Raw genomic sequence first — 19,356 nt, 5'->3', positions numbered from 1 at the left:
CTTGTTTCCTAGGTTATACCTTTCAACTGATCACTAGGTGAAAACTAAGGTTCCACTGTGGTCTGGACCAGCCCATGGGCCTTCTTAATGGAGAAAGACTCATGCTGTAAAGCCTGGGATTGATCAGGCTGTGCCTTTTGGAGTTTTGTTTGTTTGTTTGTTTGTCTGTTTGTTGTTTTTTTTAATTTCCACATAGTTCAGATTTTACATCTATAAAATCAGCTTCCCAGTACCATATCCCACCATGTCAATGCTTGCAATTTAAGAAAGCATGTAAATGGAGTATAATCTCAGCCTAACACATATATACCATCAAAGATTTTTTTTCTCCCATGTGCTTGTGGGACTGGGTGGGGAGTGAGGTGTTGGGGGAACAGGTTGGATTCCATGTGTGTACATATGCCTGTTGTTGCAGAAGGCCCCCTTAGGTGTTATTCCTCAGGTACCATCCACAATTTGTTTTTGAGGAAAGATATCTCACTAGCCTGAAACTGATCAATTAGGAAAAGCTGACTGGCCAATGAGCCACAGAAATCCACCTATTCCCACCTACCTCACACTGGATTTACAAATGTGTATCACCACACCTGGCTTTTTGGTAGAAGGGTTTCTGAACTAAACTCTGGTTCTCATTCTTCACTTAAGTGACTGAACTATCTCCTAATCCACTCTATTCCTTTAAATATTTTTAAATGATTTTTTACTGAATGTTTGAGATCATGAACACAAATGTGCAGGAACAATAGTGTCCTCGTTAAGATCAGAGGAAAACTTATGAGAATCAGCTCTTCATTCGTATTATATGGGCCCTGGATATCAAACTCAGCTCACACAGCATGTGACACTAATAAATCGTCTCAAAAAAAAAATCAAACTAAATGGAGAGAAGCTGGAAGCAATCCCACTAAAATCAGGGACTAGACAAGGCTGACCACTTTCTCCCTACCTATTCAATGTAGTACTTGAAGTTCTAGCTTCAGAAATTAGACAATAAAAGAGGTCAAGGGGATACAAATTGGAAAGGAAGAAGTCAAAATATCACTATTTGCAGATGATACGATTGTATATATAAATGACCCTAAAAATTCCACCAGAGAACTCCTAAGCCTGATAAACAGCTTCAATGAAGTAGTTGGATATAAAATTAACTCAAACAAGTCAATGGCTTTTCTGTACACAAAGGATAAACAGGCTGAGAAAGAAATTAGGGAAACAACACACTTCTCAATAATCACAAACAATATAAAATACCTTGGCGTGACTCTAACTAAGGAAGTGAAAGATCTGTATGACAAGAACTTCAAGTCTCTGAAGAAAGAAATCAAAGAAGATCTCAGAAGATGGAAAGATCTCCCATGCTCATGGATTGGCAGGATCAAAATAGTGAAAATGGCTATCTTGCCAAAAGCAATCTACAGATTCAATGCAATCCCCATCAAAATTCCAACTCAATTCTTCAAAGAATTAGAAAGAGCAATTTGCAAAGTCATCTGGAGTAACAAAAAAAAAAAAAAAAAAAAAAAAAAAAAAAAAAAAAAAAACAAGGATAGCAAAAACTCTTCTCAATGATAAAAGAATCTCTGGTGGAATCACCATACCTAACCTAAAGCTGTACTGCAGAGCAATTGTGATAAAAATTGCATGGTATCAGTATAGTGACAGACAAGTAGATCAATGGAGTAGAATTGACCCAGAAATGAACCCACACACCTATGGTCATTTGATCTTTGACAAAGGAGCTAAACCCATCCATTGGAAAAAAAAGAGACAGCCTTTTCAACAAATGGTGCTGGCACAACTGGCGGTTATCATGTACAAGAATACCAATTGATCCATTCTTATCTCCTTGTACAAAGCTCAAGTCTAAGTGGATCAAGGAACTCCACATAAAACCAGAGACACTGAAACTTTTAGAGGAGAAAGTGGAGAAAAGCCTCGAAGATATGGGCACAGGGGGAAAATTCCATATGTATCGAAAGATGGCCTAGTCGGCCATCAATGGAAAGAGAGGCCCATTGGACTTGCAAACTTTATATGCCCCAATATAGGGGAATGCCAGGGCCAAAAGAATGGGAATGGGTGGGTAGGGAAGTGGGGGGCGCTATGGGGGACTTTTGGGATAGTATTGGAAATGTAATTGAGGAAAATATGTAATAAAAATATTAAAAAAAAAAAGAAAAAAAAGAACACCCATGGTTTGTGCTGTAAGATCAAAAATTGACAAATGGGACCTCAAAAAATTGCAAAGCTTCTGTAAGGCAAAAGACATGTTCAATAAGACAAAAAGTCCACCAACAGATTGGGAAAGGATCTTTACCAATCCTAAATCAGATAGGGGAATAATATCCAATATATATAAAGAACTCAATAAGATAGATTCCAGAAAAATAAATAACCCCATTGAAAAATGGGGCACAGAGCTAAACAAAAAATTCTCAACTGAAGAATATCGAATGGCTGAGAAGCACCTGAAAAAATATTCAACATCCTTAATCACCAGGGAAGTGCAAATCAAAACAACCCTGATATTCCACCTCACACCAGTCAGAATGGCTAAGATCAAAAATTCATGTGACAGCAGACGCTGGCGAGAATGTGGTAAAAGAGGAACACTCCTCTATTGTTGGTGGGATTGCAAGTTTGTACAACCATTGTGGAAATCAGTCTGGCGGTTCCTCAGAAAATTGGACATAGTACTACCGGAGGATCCAGCAATACCTCTCCTGGGCATATATCCAGAAGATGTTCCAACTAGTAATAAAAACACATGGTCTACTATGTTCATATCAGCCTTATTTATAACAGCCAGTAGCTGGAAAGAACCCAGATGTTCTTCAACAGAGGAATGGATACAGAAAATGTGGTACATTTACACAATGGAGTACTACTCAGCTATTAAAAAGAATGAATTTATGAAATTCCTAGGCAAATGGATGGATCTGGAGGGTATCATCCTGAGTGAGGTGACCCAATCACAAAAGAACTCACATGATATTCACTCACTGATAAGTGGATATTAGCCCAGAAACTTTGAATAACCAAGATACAATTTGCAAAACACATGAAACTTAAGAAGAATGAAGACCAAAGTCTGAATACTTCACCCCTTCTTAGAATTGGGAACAAAACACCCATGGAAAGAGTTACAGAGACAAAGTAGAGTAATCCCACCCATTCTTATGATACTTAACAAGTCATTCTGGATCTATTCTCTTCCTTGGGAAAGCTCTGTAACACTGGAAGATACCCAAATTCCCAGAGGATACAGCAGCTCAGTGTGTCTTTCTCCCACCCCCTCTGTAGTGCCTGGCTCTCCTCTGGTGCCTTTCATCATCAACTTCACCATCACTAACCTTGAATATGAGGAGGGCATGAGTCATGTTGGATCCTGGAAGTTCAATGCCACTGAAAAAATCCTACAAAGACTGGTAAGAGCTCTGTCTGGTAGATGCAGATTTTACACAGATTTAAGTCACACCTATCAGCTTAGTCCACACCCTGCAAGAAGGCCACACCACCCTCAAACTTGTTCCATCGATTCCAGCTTTGCTAACTAACACTAGTTACACACATTTCAAAAAGAGTAAATATCCCTCAGTCCTTCTATTGACAGCCTCCTCCCTTATTCCCCACAGCTTTGGCCTTTGTTGAATAAAACCAGTATCCGCCTCCTGTATTCTGACTGCAGACTAGCATTGCTCAGGTAAGTCCTAACAAAAACAAGACAGAGATTCTCAATGTGTCCCAGATCCAAAGAGTACTTGTCTTTTTTTTTTTTTCTTGTATGTTCATTACCCTTATGTAAATTCAGAAGAATTTATAGCAGAATTTTCCCCCAGTTAATTTAAATATTAATACAAGAATTCTGTGGTTGGACAGGGAAAAGGAAGGTAGAGCTAAGAGTTTCAGAATCAGGGACAGGAAGAAAGAAGAAAGAGGAGGAGGAGGAGAAAAGATGGATGGAGAAGAGGATGAACTTAATCCACATGGCTTTATATAACCACAGGTAGTTAGGAATAGCATAAAATGATAGAATAATTGGGATAACTTGTCAAATCTAGATTGGCAGCTTGTATCATTATCACTTGGCCATGAAATGATTGTGTGGGTGTCTTGCAAATTGAGAATTTATTAATATATAAAACTGATTATAAGCTTCAAGAGTTTTGATTTACTGGCTTAAGGGGATTTGTGACAACTAGCCACAGGGGGGTGGATGGCTGGGAAGGTAAAAGCAGCTCTGAGGTGGTCAAGCTGGAACTGGGAAGATCACCTTCTGGGGCTAGCCATGGAGGCAGCAAGACCACTGAGGCAGGGATTGCCTATGACAAGGGCTGGGTTCATAAACCAAATTGTCCCTAATCATATAACCTCCACTCCAGTAACCCCCATCAGCTGGTTGGTGAACTTTTCCTGCTCATGCATTCTGAATTCCCACCTTCATTCCCTCATTGTGGAAAGAAAGGGAATTTCCTCAGAGCTTTAAATTCTGTCATTAAAATATCTTTTTATAATATTGATCTAGTATCATTTTTAACACTGAGAAAAGTACTCTGACCAAGAAACTTAGAGGAAAAATGGCTTATTTCAGCTTTATATCTCAAGTGACAGTTTATAATAATTTTCAGGGAATGATAATAGAGTAGCTAATGATTGAGACTTCACTTCACACCCACAGGCAAAAATAGAGAAATATAAAATTAGGAATTTTCTCTCACTTGTATTCAGATTGACTTTTCTCTTCATATACACTTCAGGATCCCTGGAGTAGGGTCTGTCACTAACCATATAGTTTAGGGTATATCATATTAATTAGCTTCATTAAAATCATTCCCCACAGGCATGTCCACAGGTTGGCAATATGTAGATAATACCTCAGTGAAACTCTATTATCAGGTGACTCAAGTTGACAGTTAAAACTAACAGATATTACTGCCTCTGGTCTTTGCTTTAATTCCCAAATCCACATCTGTCTTTAACATGAACACTATTCCTTACACCATTATAACATAGATTAGTGTCTTACATTCAATAAAAACACCTTACTCCATGTCTGCTGAAGTTTACAGACTACCAGAAGTCAGTACACTCAGAGAATATAAGCCTTGTGTGTCACCTCTACACCAGTCATCTCATCTCCACTGGATCCTTCCTCTCCTGCTTTTCACCTTAAGATGCTTCCTAGGCAATCTCTTTATCATCATTTTTCCCATCTGTTCTTCTCAGGCCTGAGAAAGGTGGAGCAGCCACAGGAGTAGATGCCATCTGTACTCACCATGCAGACCCAATTGGACCTGGACTGGACAATGAACGAATATTCTGGGAATTGTGCAACCTGACCAAGAATGTCACTCAGCTGGGCCCTTACACCTTAGACAAGAACAGCCTTTACATCAATGGTGAGCAGTGGCCATTTGTGCTTTGTGCTGAGCATACACTTTCCCCTCCCAGCCTCCACATCCTTACCCTACTGCATTCTCACTTTTTTAATATCTCTTCAGGTTATACACACCAGATCCAGTCCATCACATCTCCAAGTGAGTATTCTGATGCTCATTAAATATCTCCTATGCTGTAAATCCAAGCTCCATAAAATATAAAGAAACAAACGCCACCTTCCCCATCTGTATTTCCTTAAGCTTCTCTCCTTCGAGGGATGAACAGAAACATAAGCCCTAAAAACCCCTCAGTCTGGCTAGAGGCACAGCTCAATAATATGCTTGCAGTAGGTATGGAGTTTGATTCCTAGTAGTTGTGTAAAAAGCTGGGCTACATGGTACATTTGTAATGCCAGATCTAGAAGGAGTAGACAGGAGAATCCCTGGGGATATTTTGTCATCCACCCTAACCTAATTGTAGATGCACAGGTCCTATGACCTTGGATGGACAATAAGTGGGTGTATTGGGAACTAAGAAAGCTGACCAATGATATCACCCAGCTGGGCCATTATACCTTGGGCTTAAGACACAAAGTGGACAGTGCTTGAAGAAGAACAATATCTGAGGGTCTGGAGAGGTGAATCAGCAATAAAGGGTACTAACTATTCTTCTAGAAGACCTGAGTTCAATTCCAGGTACCTGCATGATGGCACACAACCTTCTATAACTATAGTCCCAGGGTTTCAGTTGCCCTTTTCTGGCCTTCCTGAGCACCAGGCATGTATATAGCACATAGACATGTAAGGGGACAAAACATTCATAAAACAACGGTGAAATAAAATAAAATAAAATAATTTCTCAAAGGAATGAAACTAAATATTTTCTTCTGGCTTTCATATGCTATACAACGAATGTGTGTGTTTGCACATGAAAATGAATATGCATTTTCCTCCAGTAGCTACATAATGAAATAAATTTCACTCTAAATGCCTGGTAAACTTTTAGTCCTCACATTTAATGTAGCCCACCATTTCTCAAAAGATGACAAGTCATGGCTCTAGTCCTTGACTTGAACATAACTTGAATGTTGACTCTAGAACAGTTACGAATGTTCTCTCTAAAGGGATAAGTAATCTCCACTATTGAAAATTAGCCAATTCAAGCCAATTTAAAGTGTATAAAGCAGGTTTATTGGAAAGCTGTTCTTGGGTGTGTTCACTATTCCCAAGGAACTAGGTCAGGGAATTCACCACATGGAGGGAGCCAGAGGTAAATGATAAAGCTTGAACAAGGAGAGAGAGAGGGAATGGGGGGACAGAGAAATTGCAAAATGTCTGCATTACATAGGAAAGAGCTCTTCTGGGGTGAGAGGAAAGCCTCACCCTGGGATATAAAGTTCAGGGTAGAAGGCAGGGTTTGTCAGTCATGCCCTGTGACAAGCAGGGACTGAGAGATGCTGGAGAACGTGGAGCCCAGGTCCACATTGGTATGTTAAATATGCACACCATCTCCTTGTCCAGGGTTTGACTAAAAGGAGGGGATGGAACAGGAGTCACATCCCAAAACAGTTCAAGCTTTATTCTTGATGGATCTCACAAGGTCTTCTTACTTTTCTAAATATTCTTAGACATAAGAGCCAATATCCCAAGCCATTTCCTATACCTCATTATGAAGCTTATAGGTGGTCCATGGCTTTATATCCTTTCCTAAACTTATAAATAGGTTAGGCCTGCAAGGATGCTAGTTAAGAACTGAAGGGTATAGTGGTCAGTGTGTCAAGAACAAATTGAGGGATGGAGTGGTAGCTCAATGAAGCACTTGCCTTGCAAGGATGAGGACATAAATTTGATTCCTAAGGCACATATAAAATTTCCAGGTATGGGAAATAATACTTCTAATTCCAGTGCCCTGAGGCAAAGATACACATATCCACAGATCTCACTGTACAGCAAGTGTAGCAGAAGTTATAAGTTCTAGGCCAAAGATAGCCTCTATGACAAGGAAAGTAGATGGTGTTCATGAATGTGATACCCAAAGTTTTTCCTCTGGCCTTCACATACAAGCACATACATTTGACATGTATACACATATTCACATGAAAATACTATTGAAGATATCTTTCCAAAAAGAGAAGTGCTATATGATTCCTCTCATAACAGAGATATAGTATTATAATTAATAAAAACAGAAAGTGCCATAGTGGTTCCTACAGGTTAGGGAAGGACAAATAAGAGCTGTTTGGTTATTTAGAGTTTGAGTTTTATAAGGTGAAAAAGTTCAGAAACTAGTTACACAGAAGCCAAATGCAACTATCCTTTGATTATAGCCATCCCAGGTAACAGAATATATTATACTCCACACTTACCTTTTTCTGTTACAGCCACAAGCCCCTCTCTGCTACCCTTCACTCTCAATTTCACTATAACCAACCTGCACCATACAGAGGGTATGGCATCTCAAGGATCTGAAATATTCAACAACACAGAGAGGATCTTGAATAGCCTGGTAAGAGCTCATTCTTGGTCACCCTGTGTCATCTCAGTCTGGTGTCCCTTGGCCCTTAGCTCATCATTTCTTTTATCAACAGCTCAAGCCCATATTCAGGAATAGCAGTATTGGACATCTTTATTATGGCTGCAGATTGATCTCGCTGAGGTAAGATGACCAGAATAGATACACAGGGCATGTAGAATATCAACAGGAGCTAACTCCCAATATCTTGTTCCTAGAATTCTAGAGGCAGGTGACCACAAACTCCTTTCTACTCCTTTTCCTGTCTGAAGGGAAAATGAAAAGTCTTTTTTTTTTTTTAACAGAAAACAATGATGTTTGATTTTATTGAGTTCTTCCTGTTAAGTTTTGTTATTTCATTTCTGTTGCTGTGATAAAATACTCTAACAAAAAAGCCATAGACATAAGAAAACATTTTTGGCTTAGAATTCTATACTGCAGTGTAACATGTGGAGAAGTTACATTTAAATGGCATCAGAGAAGTAGCCATATCATATCCACAGTCAAGAGTAGAGGAAAATTAATACACCCATCTGTCTGCTGCCTACCAGCTAGTTTTCATCATTTTTACAAGATCAGAATGGGGGCCATCCACAGAGGTCTGGGTCTTCCTACCTTAATTAACAATCAAGGCCATTTCTCACAGAATTGCTGACAAACTGATCAGAAATTCCTCATTAAGATTTTCCTAGGTTGGGGCTGGCAAGATGGCTCAGTGAGTAAGAGTACTGACTATTTTTCTGAATGTCCTGAGTTCAAATCCCAGCAACCACATGGTGGCTCACAACCACCCATAATGAGATCCAAAGCATTCTTCTGATGCATCTGAAGATAGCTACAGTGTACTTATTAACAATAATAAGTAAATCTTTTATAAAAATTTAAAAAAGAAGATTTTCCTAGGCACTTTGTCTCTGTATCTCCTTCAATGGGTATTTTGATCCCCCTTTTAAGAAGAACCAAAGTATCCATACTTTGGTCTTCCTTCTTCATGAGCTTCATTTGGTCGGTGAAAAGTGTATTTGGCATTCCGATCTTCTAGGCTAATATCCACTTATCAGTGAGTGTATAACATGTGTGTTCTTTCGTGATTGGGCTACCTCACTCAGGATGATATTTTCTAGTTCTATCCATTTGCCTAAGAATTTTATGAATTTGTTGTTTTTAATGGCTGAGTAGTATTTCATTGTGTAAATGTACCACATTTTCTGTATCTATTCCTCTGTTGAGGGACATCTGGGTTCTTCCCAGCTTATAACTATTGTAAATAATGCTGTTATGAACACAGTGGAGCAAGGGTCCTTATTACATGTTAGAGCATCTTCTGGGTATATTCCCAGGAGTGGTATAGCTGGGTCCTCCGGTATACTACATCCAGTTTTCTGAGGAACCACTATACTTATTTCCAGACTGGATGTACCAGCTTGTAATCCCGCCAACAATGGAGGCATGTTGCTCTTTCTCCATGTCCTCACTAGCATCTGTTGTCACCTGAGTTTTTTATCTTAGACATTCCGACTTGTGTGAGGTGGAATCTCAGGGTTGTTTGATTTGCATTTCCCTGATGACTAAGGATGTTTAACATTTTTTCAGGTGCTTCGGGGCCACTCGATATTCCTCAGTTGAGAATTTTTGTTTAGCTCTGTTCTCCATTTTTAATAGGTTTTTGGTTCTCTGGAATCTAATTTCTTGAGTTCTTTGAGCAGAGACTGAAGAAAAGACCATCCAGAGACTGACCCACCAGGGGAACTGAAAAGAAATAAAACTTGAGACCTGTGATTCATGTAATGCATGTCAAATAGCCCAGGCATGCCCGAGTCCACATTGAAGCTAGGTCACCTGGTCATAAACATAAGGGAAGGAATGCAAGAACTGGTTCTGACTATCTTGGCTGACTCATTGACCATCTGGCAGCCTGGAACCTCCCGCTCACCCCCAACCCCCTTTCTATAGGGAGCATAGTTAAAAGCTGAAACATTAACCAGATGCATTGCCAACTCAGATAAGCCCTCAGCTTTAGAATCCTTATACCCCCGGCCTGCATGTACTACTCTGCTGACTCATAATCATGTTGCTGATGTTTGAATGGGCCAATCGTATGTAGCTGCACCAATTCTTCCTAGCCCCTAAACCCTACCCTATAAAAACCCCGAGTTTTTGAATCTCAGGGTCAATTCCTCTGTCTCCTGCGTGAGATAATGTATCAACCTGGAGCTCCGGCATTAAAGCGACCTCGTGCTTTTGCATCAAGGAGGTCTCTAGTGTTTCTTTGGGTAACCTCGTGTCTCGAGACTTGAGTGTGGGGGCTCCTTCTTGGGGTCCTACAGAACCATCCCATATACAGTCATGAAACCTAGACACTATTGTAGATGCCAACAAGTACTTGCTGACAGGAGCCTGATATAGCTATCCCTGAGAGGATCTGCCAGTGCATGACATACTCAGAGGTGAATGCTCTCAGCCACCCATTGGACTGAGCACAAAGTCCCTTATGGAGGAGGTAGAGAAAGGACCAAAGGAGAGGAAGGAGCTTGCAGCCCCATAGGAGGAACAACAATATGAACCAACCAGTAACCCCAGAGCTCCCCGAGACTAAACCATCAACCAAAGAGTACACATGGAGGGATCCATGGCTCCACCTGCATATAAAACAGATAATGTTGGACATCAATGGGAGGAGACGCCCTTGGTCCTGAAAAGGCTTGATGCCCCAGTGTAGGGTAATCCCAAGAGAGGGAAGCTGGAGTGGGTGGGTTGGTGAGTAGGAGGAGGGGGGAAGGGATGGGCATTTTCAGAGGGGAGACCAGGGAAGGGGGTTACATTTGAAATGTAAATAAAGAAAACATCTAATAAAGAAAAAAGATTTTCCTAGGCAACTCCAGCTTGTATCTGGTTGATATTTAAAACTGATCAACTGACTATCACAGGTCTCAACCTGTTGACCATTTCACAAATGAAAATGAACCAGAGAGATGAGAAATATATTTGACATCAATCAATTGTTGAATAAGTGAAATTGTTTTATTTTACCTTATTTTCACACTGCTTTTTTTCCCACCCCCATTGTTACATTTCTGTTGTTAGGGCATGTGAGGTCATGTTTTGGATGTTTATGTTAAAAATAGCACAAATACTGACATACATAGAGGCTGTATTTGAAGAACATTGGCTCTGTTATGCATTGTTATGCATGGAGGCCATTAATTCTTCATTACAAACCTCACTTTTCTTCTTTGTCAATGAATCCCCAACCTTGGAGTCCCCATTCACAATCTCTGTCCCTTTTCCTTGCTAGGCCTGAGAAAGATGGAACAGCCACTGGAGTGGATGCTGTTTGCACTCTCCATTCTGATCCCTTGGGCCTGCAGCTGGACAGAGAGAAGATGTACTGGGAACTGAGCCATAACACTCAGGGTGTCACCAAGCTAGGATCCTTCACTTTAGAAAAGGACAGTCTGTACATCAATGGTGAGCATCCCTTTAGGAACTATGAACTGAAGTTGAGAATGTTATTCTAAGACAAGTAGGATTTCTAGTTTATCATAAGACCCTTCCTATATATCATCTTAAACCTGATCAAGTTCAAGGCACATATAATGTTTAGAGTCTTCAACTCCTTTTCTTTTCTCTATATAACTATATTACCAAGGTACTATTTGAACATGTGTTTTACCTACAAAAGCCTTGCTCAGGTCACATCAAAGATCAACTCTGGTTGAAGTCAGTGGTGGTTAAATATTGGTTCAAATCTGGGTGAGTTTGTGGTTGTGTTTGTTGTTTTGTTTTACTTTGAGGTACCTCCTGTTGTGTGGCCTAGAACTCAGTCTGTCCTCAAACTGATGACTCTAGCTCCTTCGAGTGCTAGATTTGCAGTATATAATTCCATAAAAGTATATCTCATATCTCTGTGGTGCTAAACCACCTCTCGGTTGCTTGCTATGTGTCTGGCCTTGTTTTCTGAGCCTTAGTTCCATCAAGAGCTTTCATTTGAAACTTTATAGGAGTTGTGGCTCATGCCTATAATTCCTGAGTTTTCCTGGTATCTACAGGACTCTTGGTTACATCTCTAGTACCATAAAGAACAAAAAGATAAAGGAAAGAATAAAGTAGGAAATAGAAGGAGAAGGAGAAATAGAAGGAACAATAAGAAGCATTTACAAGGTATGATGACTACTACTTGTAATCATGATCCTTCAAAGATGACAGTGAAGTTTTTCTGCAAGTTTGTGCTCAGACTGAGTTAAAGAGAGAAATTAAGGCCTGCTGGGATACAGAATAAGATTCTATCACAAAGAAATCAAAGATTTCATCTCAAACAAAAGTTGGATCCTTCATCTTCCTCCCCTTGCATGACATCAAATACCCCAGAGATTTGAAAAAGAACTGTGCAAATATATGTGGCAGAAATTTGGAGTGTGTTTGGTGTTCCAAGTAAATTTTAAGTTCACAAGAACAGAGATGGTTTCTTGATGATGCTAAGTGTTTTCCTGTACAGACTTGAAGTCTCACCTGGAGATGTGGCTGATGGGTTTAAGCTATATTATAAACATGTGTATCGTCACATCTTGATTCTCTCCTGTTCTCATTGCAGGTTTTACACATACAAAAATCTCTGCTTCCACTCTCAACAGTGAGTACTTAAGAAGTAGATGGCTGTGTTCACCTCATCCTATAGGAACAGTAGTTGATCTATCCCCTACTGAATTCAAGTTCATGGAGAAGAAAAAATAAATTAAAAGCTGGACTCTCACATCCCCCTCTGCCCCCTCCCCGTGCCCTGATCATAATGGCCCAATTTGGAGAGCAAAGATGCTCTCTTGTGACATTCATGCTCTACCTTAAATAGAGTTTTTCACTCCAATCCATTTCTCCTCAGCTCCGGTGACTTCCTCTCTGTTTTTCACTGGGACCTCTACTGCAAAACCTATCCTCTCTACAGGTATGTGCCTTCTTTCTCCACCTCCTTCTAGGAAGCCAAGACTCAGTCTCAAAGACAAGACTTTGGAGATAATTGAGAGCACCCATGGGTGCTTCCTATTGTTTGAATTTCTCAAGAGCTAGTGATTGGCTATCCACAAATCTTCAGCCATATAAACCTAAACAATGTATTTATTCTGAGGGCCTCCTTTTCCTCAAATATCACATGATATATTTATTTAAAACTTCATACTAAGACTCAAATGGTCACTCATTTAATCCCACTATTTGTAGTTCAGTACTAAATGCTTAATTAGCATGGCCAAGTCCCTGGTTTGAATTACATTTAATGTGTGTGTGTATGTGTGTATGTGTGTGTGTGTGTATATTATGCATGTACGGCTGGCAACAGAGTCCAGAAGAAATTGTCTAAGTCCCTATGGTTAGTTTTTAAAGCATTTGTGAGCCACTAGATGTGGTTCTATGAACTAAACCCATAACCTCTGGTAGAGGTAAGAGTTACAAACAGTGGCATGCTAAGACAAAGGAACAGCAATGGAGTAAAGATGACAAGAAATAAAACAAAAGCAATACTAGACCAGGAGACCTTGAATAAACTGACAACTTATGACAAGCAAATTTATTAAGAAATACAGGATCATATATACTGCTTCCAGGGGTTGGGGAGGATATCTAAGCAGAGAGCTAAGTCAGGCAATGTTGGCCAAGAGAGCACAGTATACCTCGGATACAGCTGCTGCCTTTGGTGACTATCACAGCACAGGAATATGAGTCAGATTTCCCCAGGAATAATAAGGGTGATTTCTCCTTACTCTTCAGGATCCTTATTTCTACTGATTCAGGTCATTAAAAAAGTAAGGAAAGAGAAATTCTTCCATGTACCCATAGGTGCCCCCCCTCTCAATGTCACCTATTTCAACTGAGCAGTTACATGAATAGTCTTTTTTTTTTTTCTGTCTTTCCTGCTGGCTCTTCATCATAGTCTAGAGCCTGTATGCCAGGGTCAGACTGTGCTTGCTAAGTCTATTCCTGGAAAAGGACTGGAAGGGTCCAAAATTCCTGAAGGAAACCCCAGACTCAGATAATATCCAAATACAAAAAGCATTTAGTCTGCAGAAACAACCAGCATGCAGGGTTCAACCTTTTTTTTTTAAATGGCAACCCAAGACAATGGTATGAAGGCCTCCTTATAAGGAGTCAGACAAACTCTCTAGAAAGATTAGATAATCTAAAATTTCATTAGTGGATGCTAGGAGGTCACAGGTAGTCAGTGGTCTGCATTCCTATGTCATGAACATATAACCATAGGATGAGAAAGGGCTTCTCAGCACAGATGGCCCATTCTGAGATAAGATATTTCTCCATTTTTGTGGTTATCTTCAGGCTGTTCTTTGGGAGGGGGCTTTTATGACCTTGTTTCTGGATTTTATGGAATGCTCCTGGAGCTGGTGCCTATGGTCTTCTTTTCAAAATCAGTTCTTGTCCTTACGTGGAGACAAATAGGATTTATGTTGTCCTTTCAGGTCAGAACTAAAATTTCTTTTGTCCTTTCATGGGGCCACTGAGAAAGACCTGAATTAGAAATCTAATTAATCCCATGGACAGAAAGCTTATTGGTGGTTCTGAAGAGAGATCAAACACATGAAGGAGAGCTAAGGATCCTTTTTTATAGATTCCAGAGGAAAGGGGTTTCATGTAATCAGGTTGTTTCTGCTTCCTAAGTGGTCAGTGGTACATTATTTCTCTATCAGTGAATTCAATTCAAGCCAGATTTTAAAATGTATTTATAAATGCAGGTTTATTGCAATGCTGCTCTCCAGCAGGTTTACTATCACCAAGGACCTAGGCCAGAGGGAGAGAGAGCATGGAGTAGTGGGCTAGAGAGAACGCAAGAAAGAGCACGCGCAGAGATGGGGAGAGGAGAGCGGAGAAGAAAGAGAGAGAAAAAAAATGAGGAGCTCAAAATGTCTGGATTACTTAAGGAAGAGTGTCTGGGAGAAGACCTGCCTAACTTCTGCGCTGGAAAGTTCAGGGTTGGGGAGCTGGTTTTGACAGATAAAGACTGAAAGATGCTGGGAGAACCAGAAGGAAAGGTCTGCTTTGGTGTGCAAAATATGCACCTCAGTCCTGGGGTCTGAAACCAAACAGTCAGCAGACTGTCTCTAATTCTTAGTTGTCAGCAGGCTGCCTCTGATTTCAAATTGGTCAGTAGGATGTCTTTGATTACTCATGGATGGAAAGAGAAGGACTTTGTATTTCCAGGAAGGAATGTGTGACTCTTTGGATATGGAGGAAGTGAAGAAGAAGGGCATTTATTTAGTTTCAGGTGCACCAAGTATATGGATTGGGTCACCACTGGTAGTAGACCAAGTTTTGGACCCATATCCTGAGATCTTTGACATTCCTGGAATACAGAACCCTTTGGAGTCTATTAGGGGATTACAGACCAACAGACAGGCTTTTGTTAAGGGACTTGCCATTTCCATTACAATGACTGTAGGAAAGAGCTAGGACTGCAGGTGGGGTTCTGCTAAACAGCAGTCTGACCTGGATTCTACCAAACATCTTTTACTTCAAAGGAAATACTTATCACTCATCACTAGGAAAAAATTGAGGTTCCACTGTTATCTGGAACTGCCCATGAAAAGTAAAGGAAAAAAATCCTGCAGCTACAAAGCCTGGCCTTGACTCAGACTGTGCCTTTTGGAAATTATATAAGTATTTAATTTCCCCAGGGCTCAGAATTACATCTATAAAATCAGCTTCCCAATAAAATCTTCCACCAGATCAATTTTTAAAAACAAGTATATAAAGTGGAGTATAACCGTAATATAACACAAAATTTAAAAAAAAGTCTTCTGTGTGTGTGTGTCCAAGCACAGTGGAAAGCAGGTTGACTTGCATACATACATACAACATGCCTGTAGATACTGAAGGTTGTCTTAGATGTTATTCTTCAGGCACCACCCACAGTTTGTTTTTGAGCCAACACTTCTCACAATCCTGGAATTTACAAGGTAGAAGAAGCTGCCTGGCCAGTGAATCACAAAAATCCTCCTGTTGCCACTTCCTGAACACTGGAGGTGTGTACCATCACACCTGGCTTTTTTGCAGATGGGTCTGGAATGAGTTCTTGACTTTAGGAACTGTGTCTGTCCCTAATCCTCTCTCTGACTTTAAAAATATTTCTTAAAGAGTGTTAAAATCAGAGGACTACTTATGAGAATTTGCTCTTTATTTCTACTGCATGGTGATCATGAGTCCTAATCCTAACTCATCAATTAAGTGTTTATAAACAGTCATCAAAAAAACACGTGAATACACAAGCTTTATTTTTGAAAAATTAATATGTATGTGGATTTCAGAAAAACAAATTGCCTTATATCAAAACCCAGAAAATAAAGTTGCAGTTTAGAATTTTCTCAACATGCGGTCTGATGTGATTAGTTTCTGCACCATGGTATACTGAACCCCATAGAGAAACCCCACTCATGCTCGATACAAAACAAGTCATACTCGTTCTACTCTCCTCCCTGGGAAGGTTGTGATCCTAGAGGAAGACTCTATAACACTGGAAGATACCCAAATTCCCAGAGGACACAGCAGCTCAGTGTGTCTTTCTCCCACCCCCATTGTAGTGCCACTCTCTTCTCTGGTGCCTTTCACCATCAACTTCACCATCACCAACCTCAAATATGAAGAGGGCATGAATCACCCTGGATCATGGAAGTTCAATGCCACTGAGAGAATCCTACAAAGACTGGTAAGAGCTCTGTCCAGTAGATGCAAATTTTACACAGAAGTAAGTCACACCTATCAGCTTAGGCCACACCCTACAAAAAGGACACATTACTCTCTATCTTGTTCCATAGGATCACACATCTCAAAAAGAGTCTGTATCCCTCAGTTCTTGTATTGACAGCCTTCTCCCTATTCCCCACAGCTTTGGCCTTTGTTCAATAAGACCAGTATCAGCCTCCGGTATTCTAACTGCAGATTGGCATTACTCAGGTAAATCCTAACAAAAACAAGGCAGAGATCCTCATTGTGTCCCAGACCCAAAGGGTTCTTGTCTTCCTTCCTTTTCTCTTGTATGTTCATTATCCTTAGGTAAATCCTGAAGGGTCAGATTCAGCACCCAAGGTGTCCCCTAGTTATACAACCTCTTTTGTGATTATAAAAAAATAAAGCAATAATAATATATGTTCTATGGGGATGTGATCAGGTGTAGGGAGAGGGGGTGCCTTAGTGGGCCCACACCAAGGGCATTTCTTCCCCTTGAGGGACCTACCACATGATGGTATAGTATAGAACACAGTTTATTTAGGGCATGGGAGGGGAGTTAAGAGAGTAGTAGAGGCAAATAGAGGCAGAGAGGAGAGATGAGAGAAGTAGAGACTGTCCATGACCACATGGAGAGAGGGAGGAAAGAAAGGGGTAGATACAGGGAGCAAGAGAACAAGAGGCAAGGGAGTGAACCAGGAGTAAAAGAGTAAGAGAGAAAGAAGGGGCAAGCAGCCCCTCTTATAGTGGGCCAGGCCTAACCTGGCTGTTGCCAGGTAACTGTGGAGGTGAAGTCCAGACAGAATACCAACAACCTCCACTTCAGTAACCCCCACAGCCTACAGACCATCAGCTGGTTGTTGAACTTTTCCTGCTCATCCATCCTGAATTCCTACCTTCATTCCCTCATTGTGGAATAAAAGGGAATTTCCTTGGACCTTTAAATTTTGTCATTAGAATTTCTTTTGTAATATTGGTCTAGTATTTTTATTATACTGTGATAAGTACTCTGACCAGGAAACTTAGGAGGAAAATGTTTTATTTTAGGTTGACATCTCAAGTGACAGTTTATAATTATTTTCAAGGAAGTCACAGCAGCTAATGTTCGAAACATTCACAACACACCAATAGGCAAGAATAGAGAGAAATCCAATTAAGAATGCCCTCTCACTTGTACTCAGATTAACTTCTCCATTCATATACACGTCAGAATCCCTAACGTAGGATCTGGTGCTAACCATATTGATTAGGAAGTCCCACATGAATTACCTTCATTAAGATCATTCCCCACAAGCATGACGACAGGATGGCACAGTGTAGATAAACCTCATTGAAACTCTATTTACAGGTGATTCAAGTTGACAGATAAAGCTAACAAGCACAGATATTACTGCCTCTGGTCTTTGCTTTAATTCCCAAGTCCACATCTGTCTTTAACATGAACCCTCTATTCCTCACACCATGAGAACATAGATTAGTGTCTTACATTCAATAAAAACACCTTACTCCATGTCTGCTGAAGTTCACAGACTACCAGAAGTCAGTACACTCAGAGAATATAAGCCTTGTGTGTCACCTCTACACCAGTCATCTCATCTCCACTGGATCCTTCCTCTCCTGCTTTTCACCTTAAGATGCTTCCTAGGCAATCTCTTTATCATCATTTTTCTCATCTGTTCTTCTCAGGCCTGAGAAAGATGGAGCAGCCACAGGAGTAGATGCCATCTGTACTCACCATGCAGACCCAACTGGACCTGGGCTGGACAGTGAACGGGTATTCTGGGAATTGTGCAACCTGACCAAGAATGTCACTCAACTGGGCCCTTATACCTTAGACAAGAACAGCCTTTACATCAATGGTGAGCAGTGGCCATGTGTGCTATTGTACAGAGCATACACTCTCCTGTCCCAGCCCCTACTTCCTCACTCTACTCCATTATCACTCTTTTCTTTTCTCTTCAGGTTATACACAACAGATCCAGTTCATCACATCTCCAAGTGAGTATTCTGAAGCTCATTAAGTCTCTCCTAGGTTTTAATTGCCAGCCTCATGAAATAAAAAGAAACAAAAGCCCCCATCTGTATTTCTTTCCTTACACCTCTCTCCTCCTAGAGATGAACAAACATGAATGCCCTAAAAGCTCTCAGTCTGGCTGGAGGCACAGCTCAGGAAAATGCTTGCAGTGGGTGTGGAGTTTGATCCCTAGCAGCTGTATAGAAAGCTGGACATCATGGCCCACATTTGTAATGCTAGCTTTAGAAGGAATAGATAGGGGAATCCTGGTGGTTTTCTGCTCAGCCAGTCTAGTTAAATTGTGATTTTTCTGGTCCTATGACCTTGGCAGGACAACAAGTAGGTCTCCTGGGAACTGAGCAAACTGACCAATGATATCACCCATTTGGACCCATATACCTTGGGCTTAAAACATAAAGTACTTGAGGAAGAACAACACCTGAGGGGCTGGAAAGATGAATCAGCAGTTAAGAGCACTAGCTGTTCTCCTAGAGCACCTTGGTTCTATTCCATGTGTTTACAACCATGTGTAATTATATTTCCAAGGGAACATATGCCATTTTCTGACCTTCCTGAGCATCAGACAAGCACATGCTATAAAGACATCCATGTGCACAAAAATACACATAAAATAAAATAAAATAATTTATAAAAAGAATGACACTAGATGTTGTATTTTGGCCCCATATGTACATCCCCCTCTGATAGCTTCAAAATGAACGTATTTTTCA

The 19,356-nt window shown here is 40.4% G+C and overlaps 1 protein-coding gene across 1 annotated transcript in view; it reads left to right on the top strand.

Annotated features, from left to right (window-relative positions):
- Muc16 (mucin 16, cell surface associated) overlaps nucleotides 1-19,356 on the top strand; it is a 193,892-nt gene that overhangs the window by 71,496 nt on the left and 103,040 nt on the right. Inside the window, exons 12-24 of the mRNA XM_085844433.1 lie at nucleotides 3,304-3,428; nucleotides 3,636-3,703; nucleotides 5,227-5,399; nucleotides 5,502-5,537; nucleotides 7,760-7,884; nucleotides 7,967-8,034; nucleotides 11,186-11,358; nucleotides 12,482-12,520; nucleotides 12,767-12,829; nucleotides 16,467-16,591; nucleotides 16,772-16,839; nucleotides 18,298-18,470; nucleotides 18,574-18,609. Coding sequence (XP_085700559.1) covers nucleotides 3,304-3,428; nucleotides 3,636-3,703; nucleotides 5,227-5,399; nucleotides 5,502-5,537; nucleotides 7,760-7,884; nucleotides 7,967-8,034; nucleotides 11,186-11,358; nucleotides 12,482-12,520; nucleotides 12,767-12,829; nucleotides 16,467-16,591; nucleotides 16,772-16,839; nucleotides 18,298-18,470; nucleotides 18,574-18,609 — 1,272 coding nt within the window. The remainder of the gene's footprint in view (nucleotides 1-3,303; nucleotides 3,429-3,635; nucleotides 3,704-5,226; nucleotides 5,400-5,501; nucleotides 5,538-7,759; nucleotides 7,885-7,966; nucleotides 8,035-11,185; nucleotides 11,359-12,481; nucleotides 12,521-12,766; nucleotides 12,830-16,466; nucleotides 16,592-16,771; nucleotides 16,840-18,297; nucleotides 18,471-18,573; nucleotides 18,610-19,356) is intronic.

This window comes from Mus caroli, unplaced genomic scaffold (genome assembly GCF_978045245.1).
Source record: "Mus caroli unplaced genomic scaffold, Mus_caroli_1 scaffold_11, whole genome shotgun sequence".
In the NCBI taxonomy this organism is placed as follows: Eukaryota; Metazoa; Chordata; class Mammalia; order Rodentia; family Muridae; genus Mus; species Mus caroli.
The sequence above is the reverse complement of the archived record's forward strand: the minus strand, read 5'-3'. Positions and strand labels throughout refer to the sequence as shown.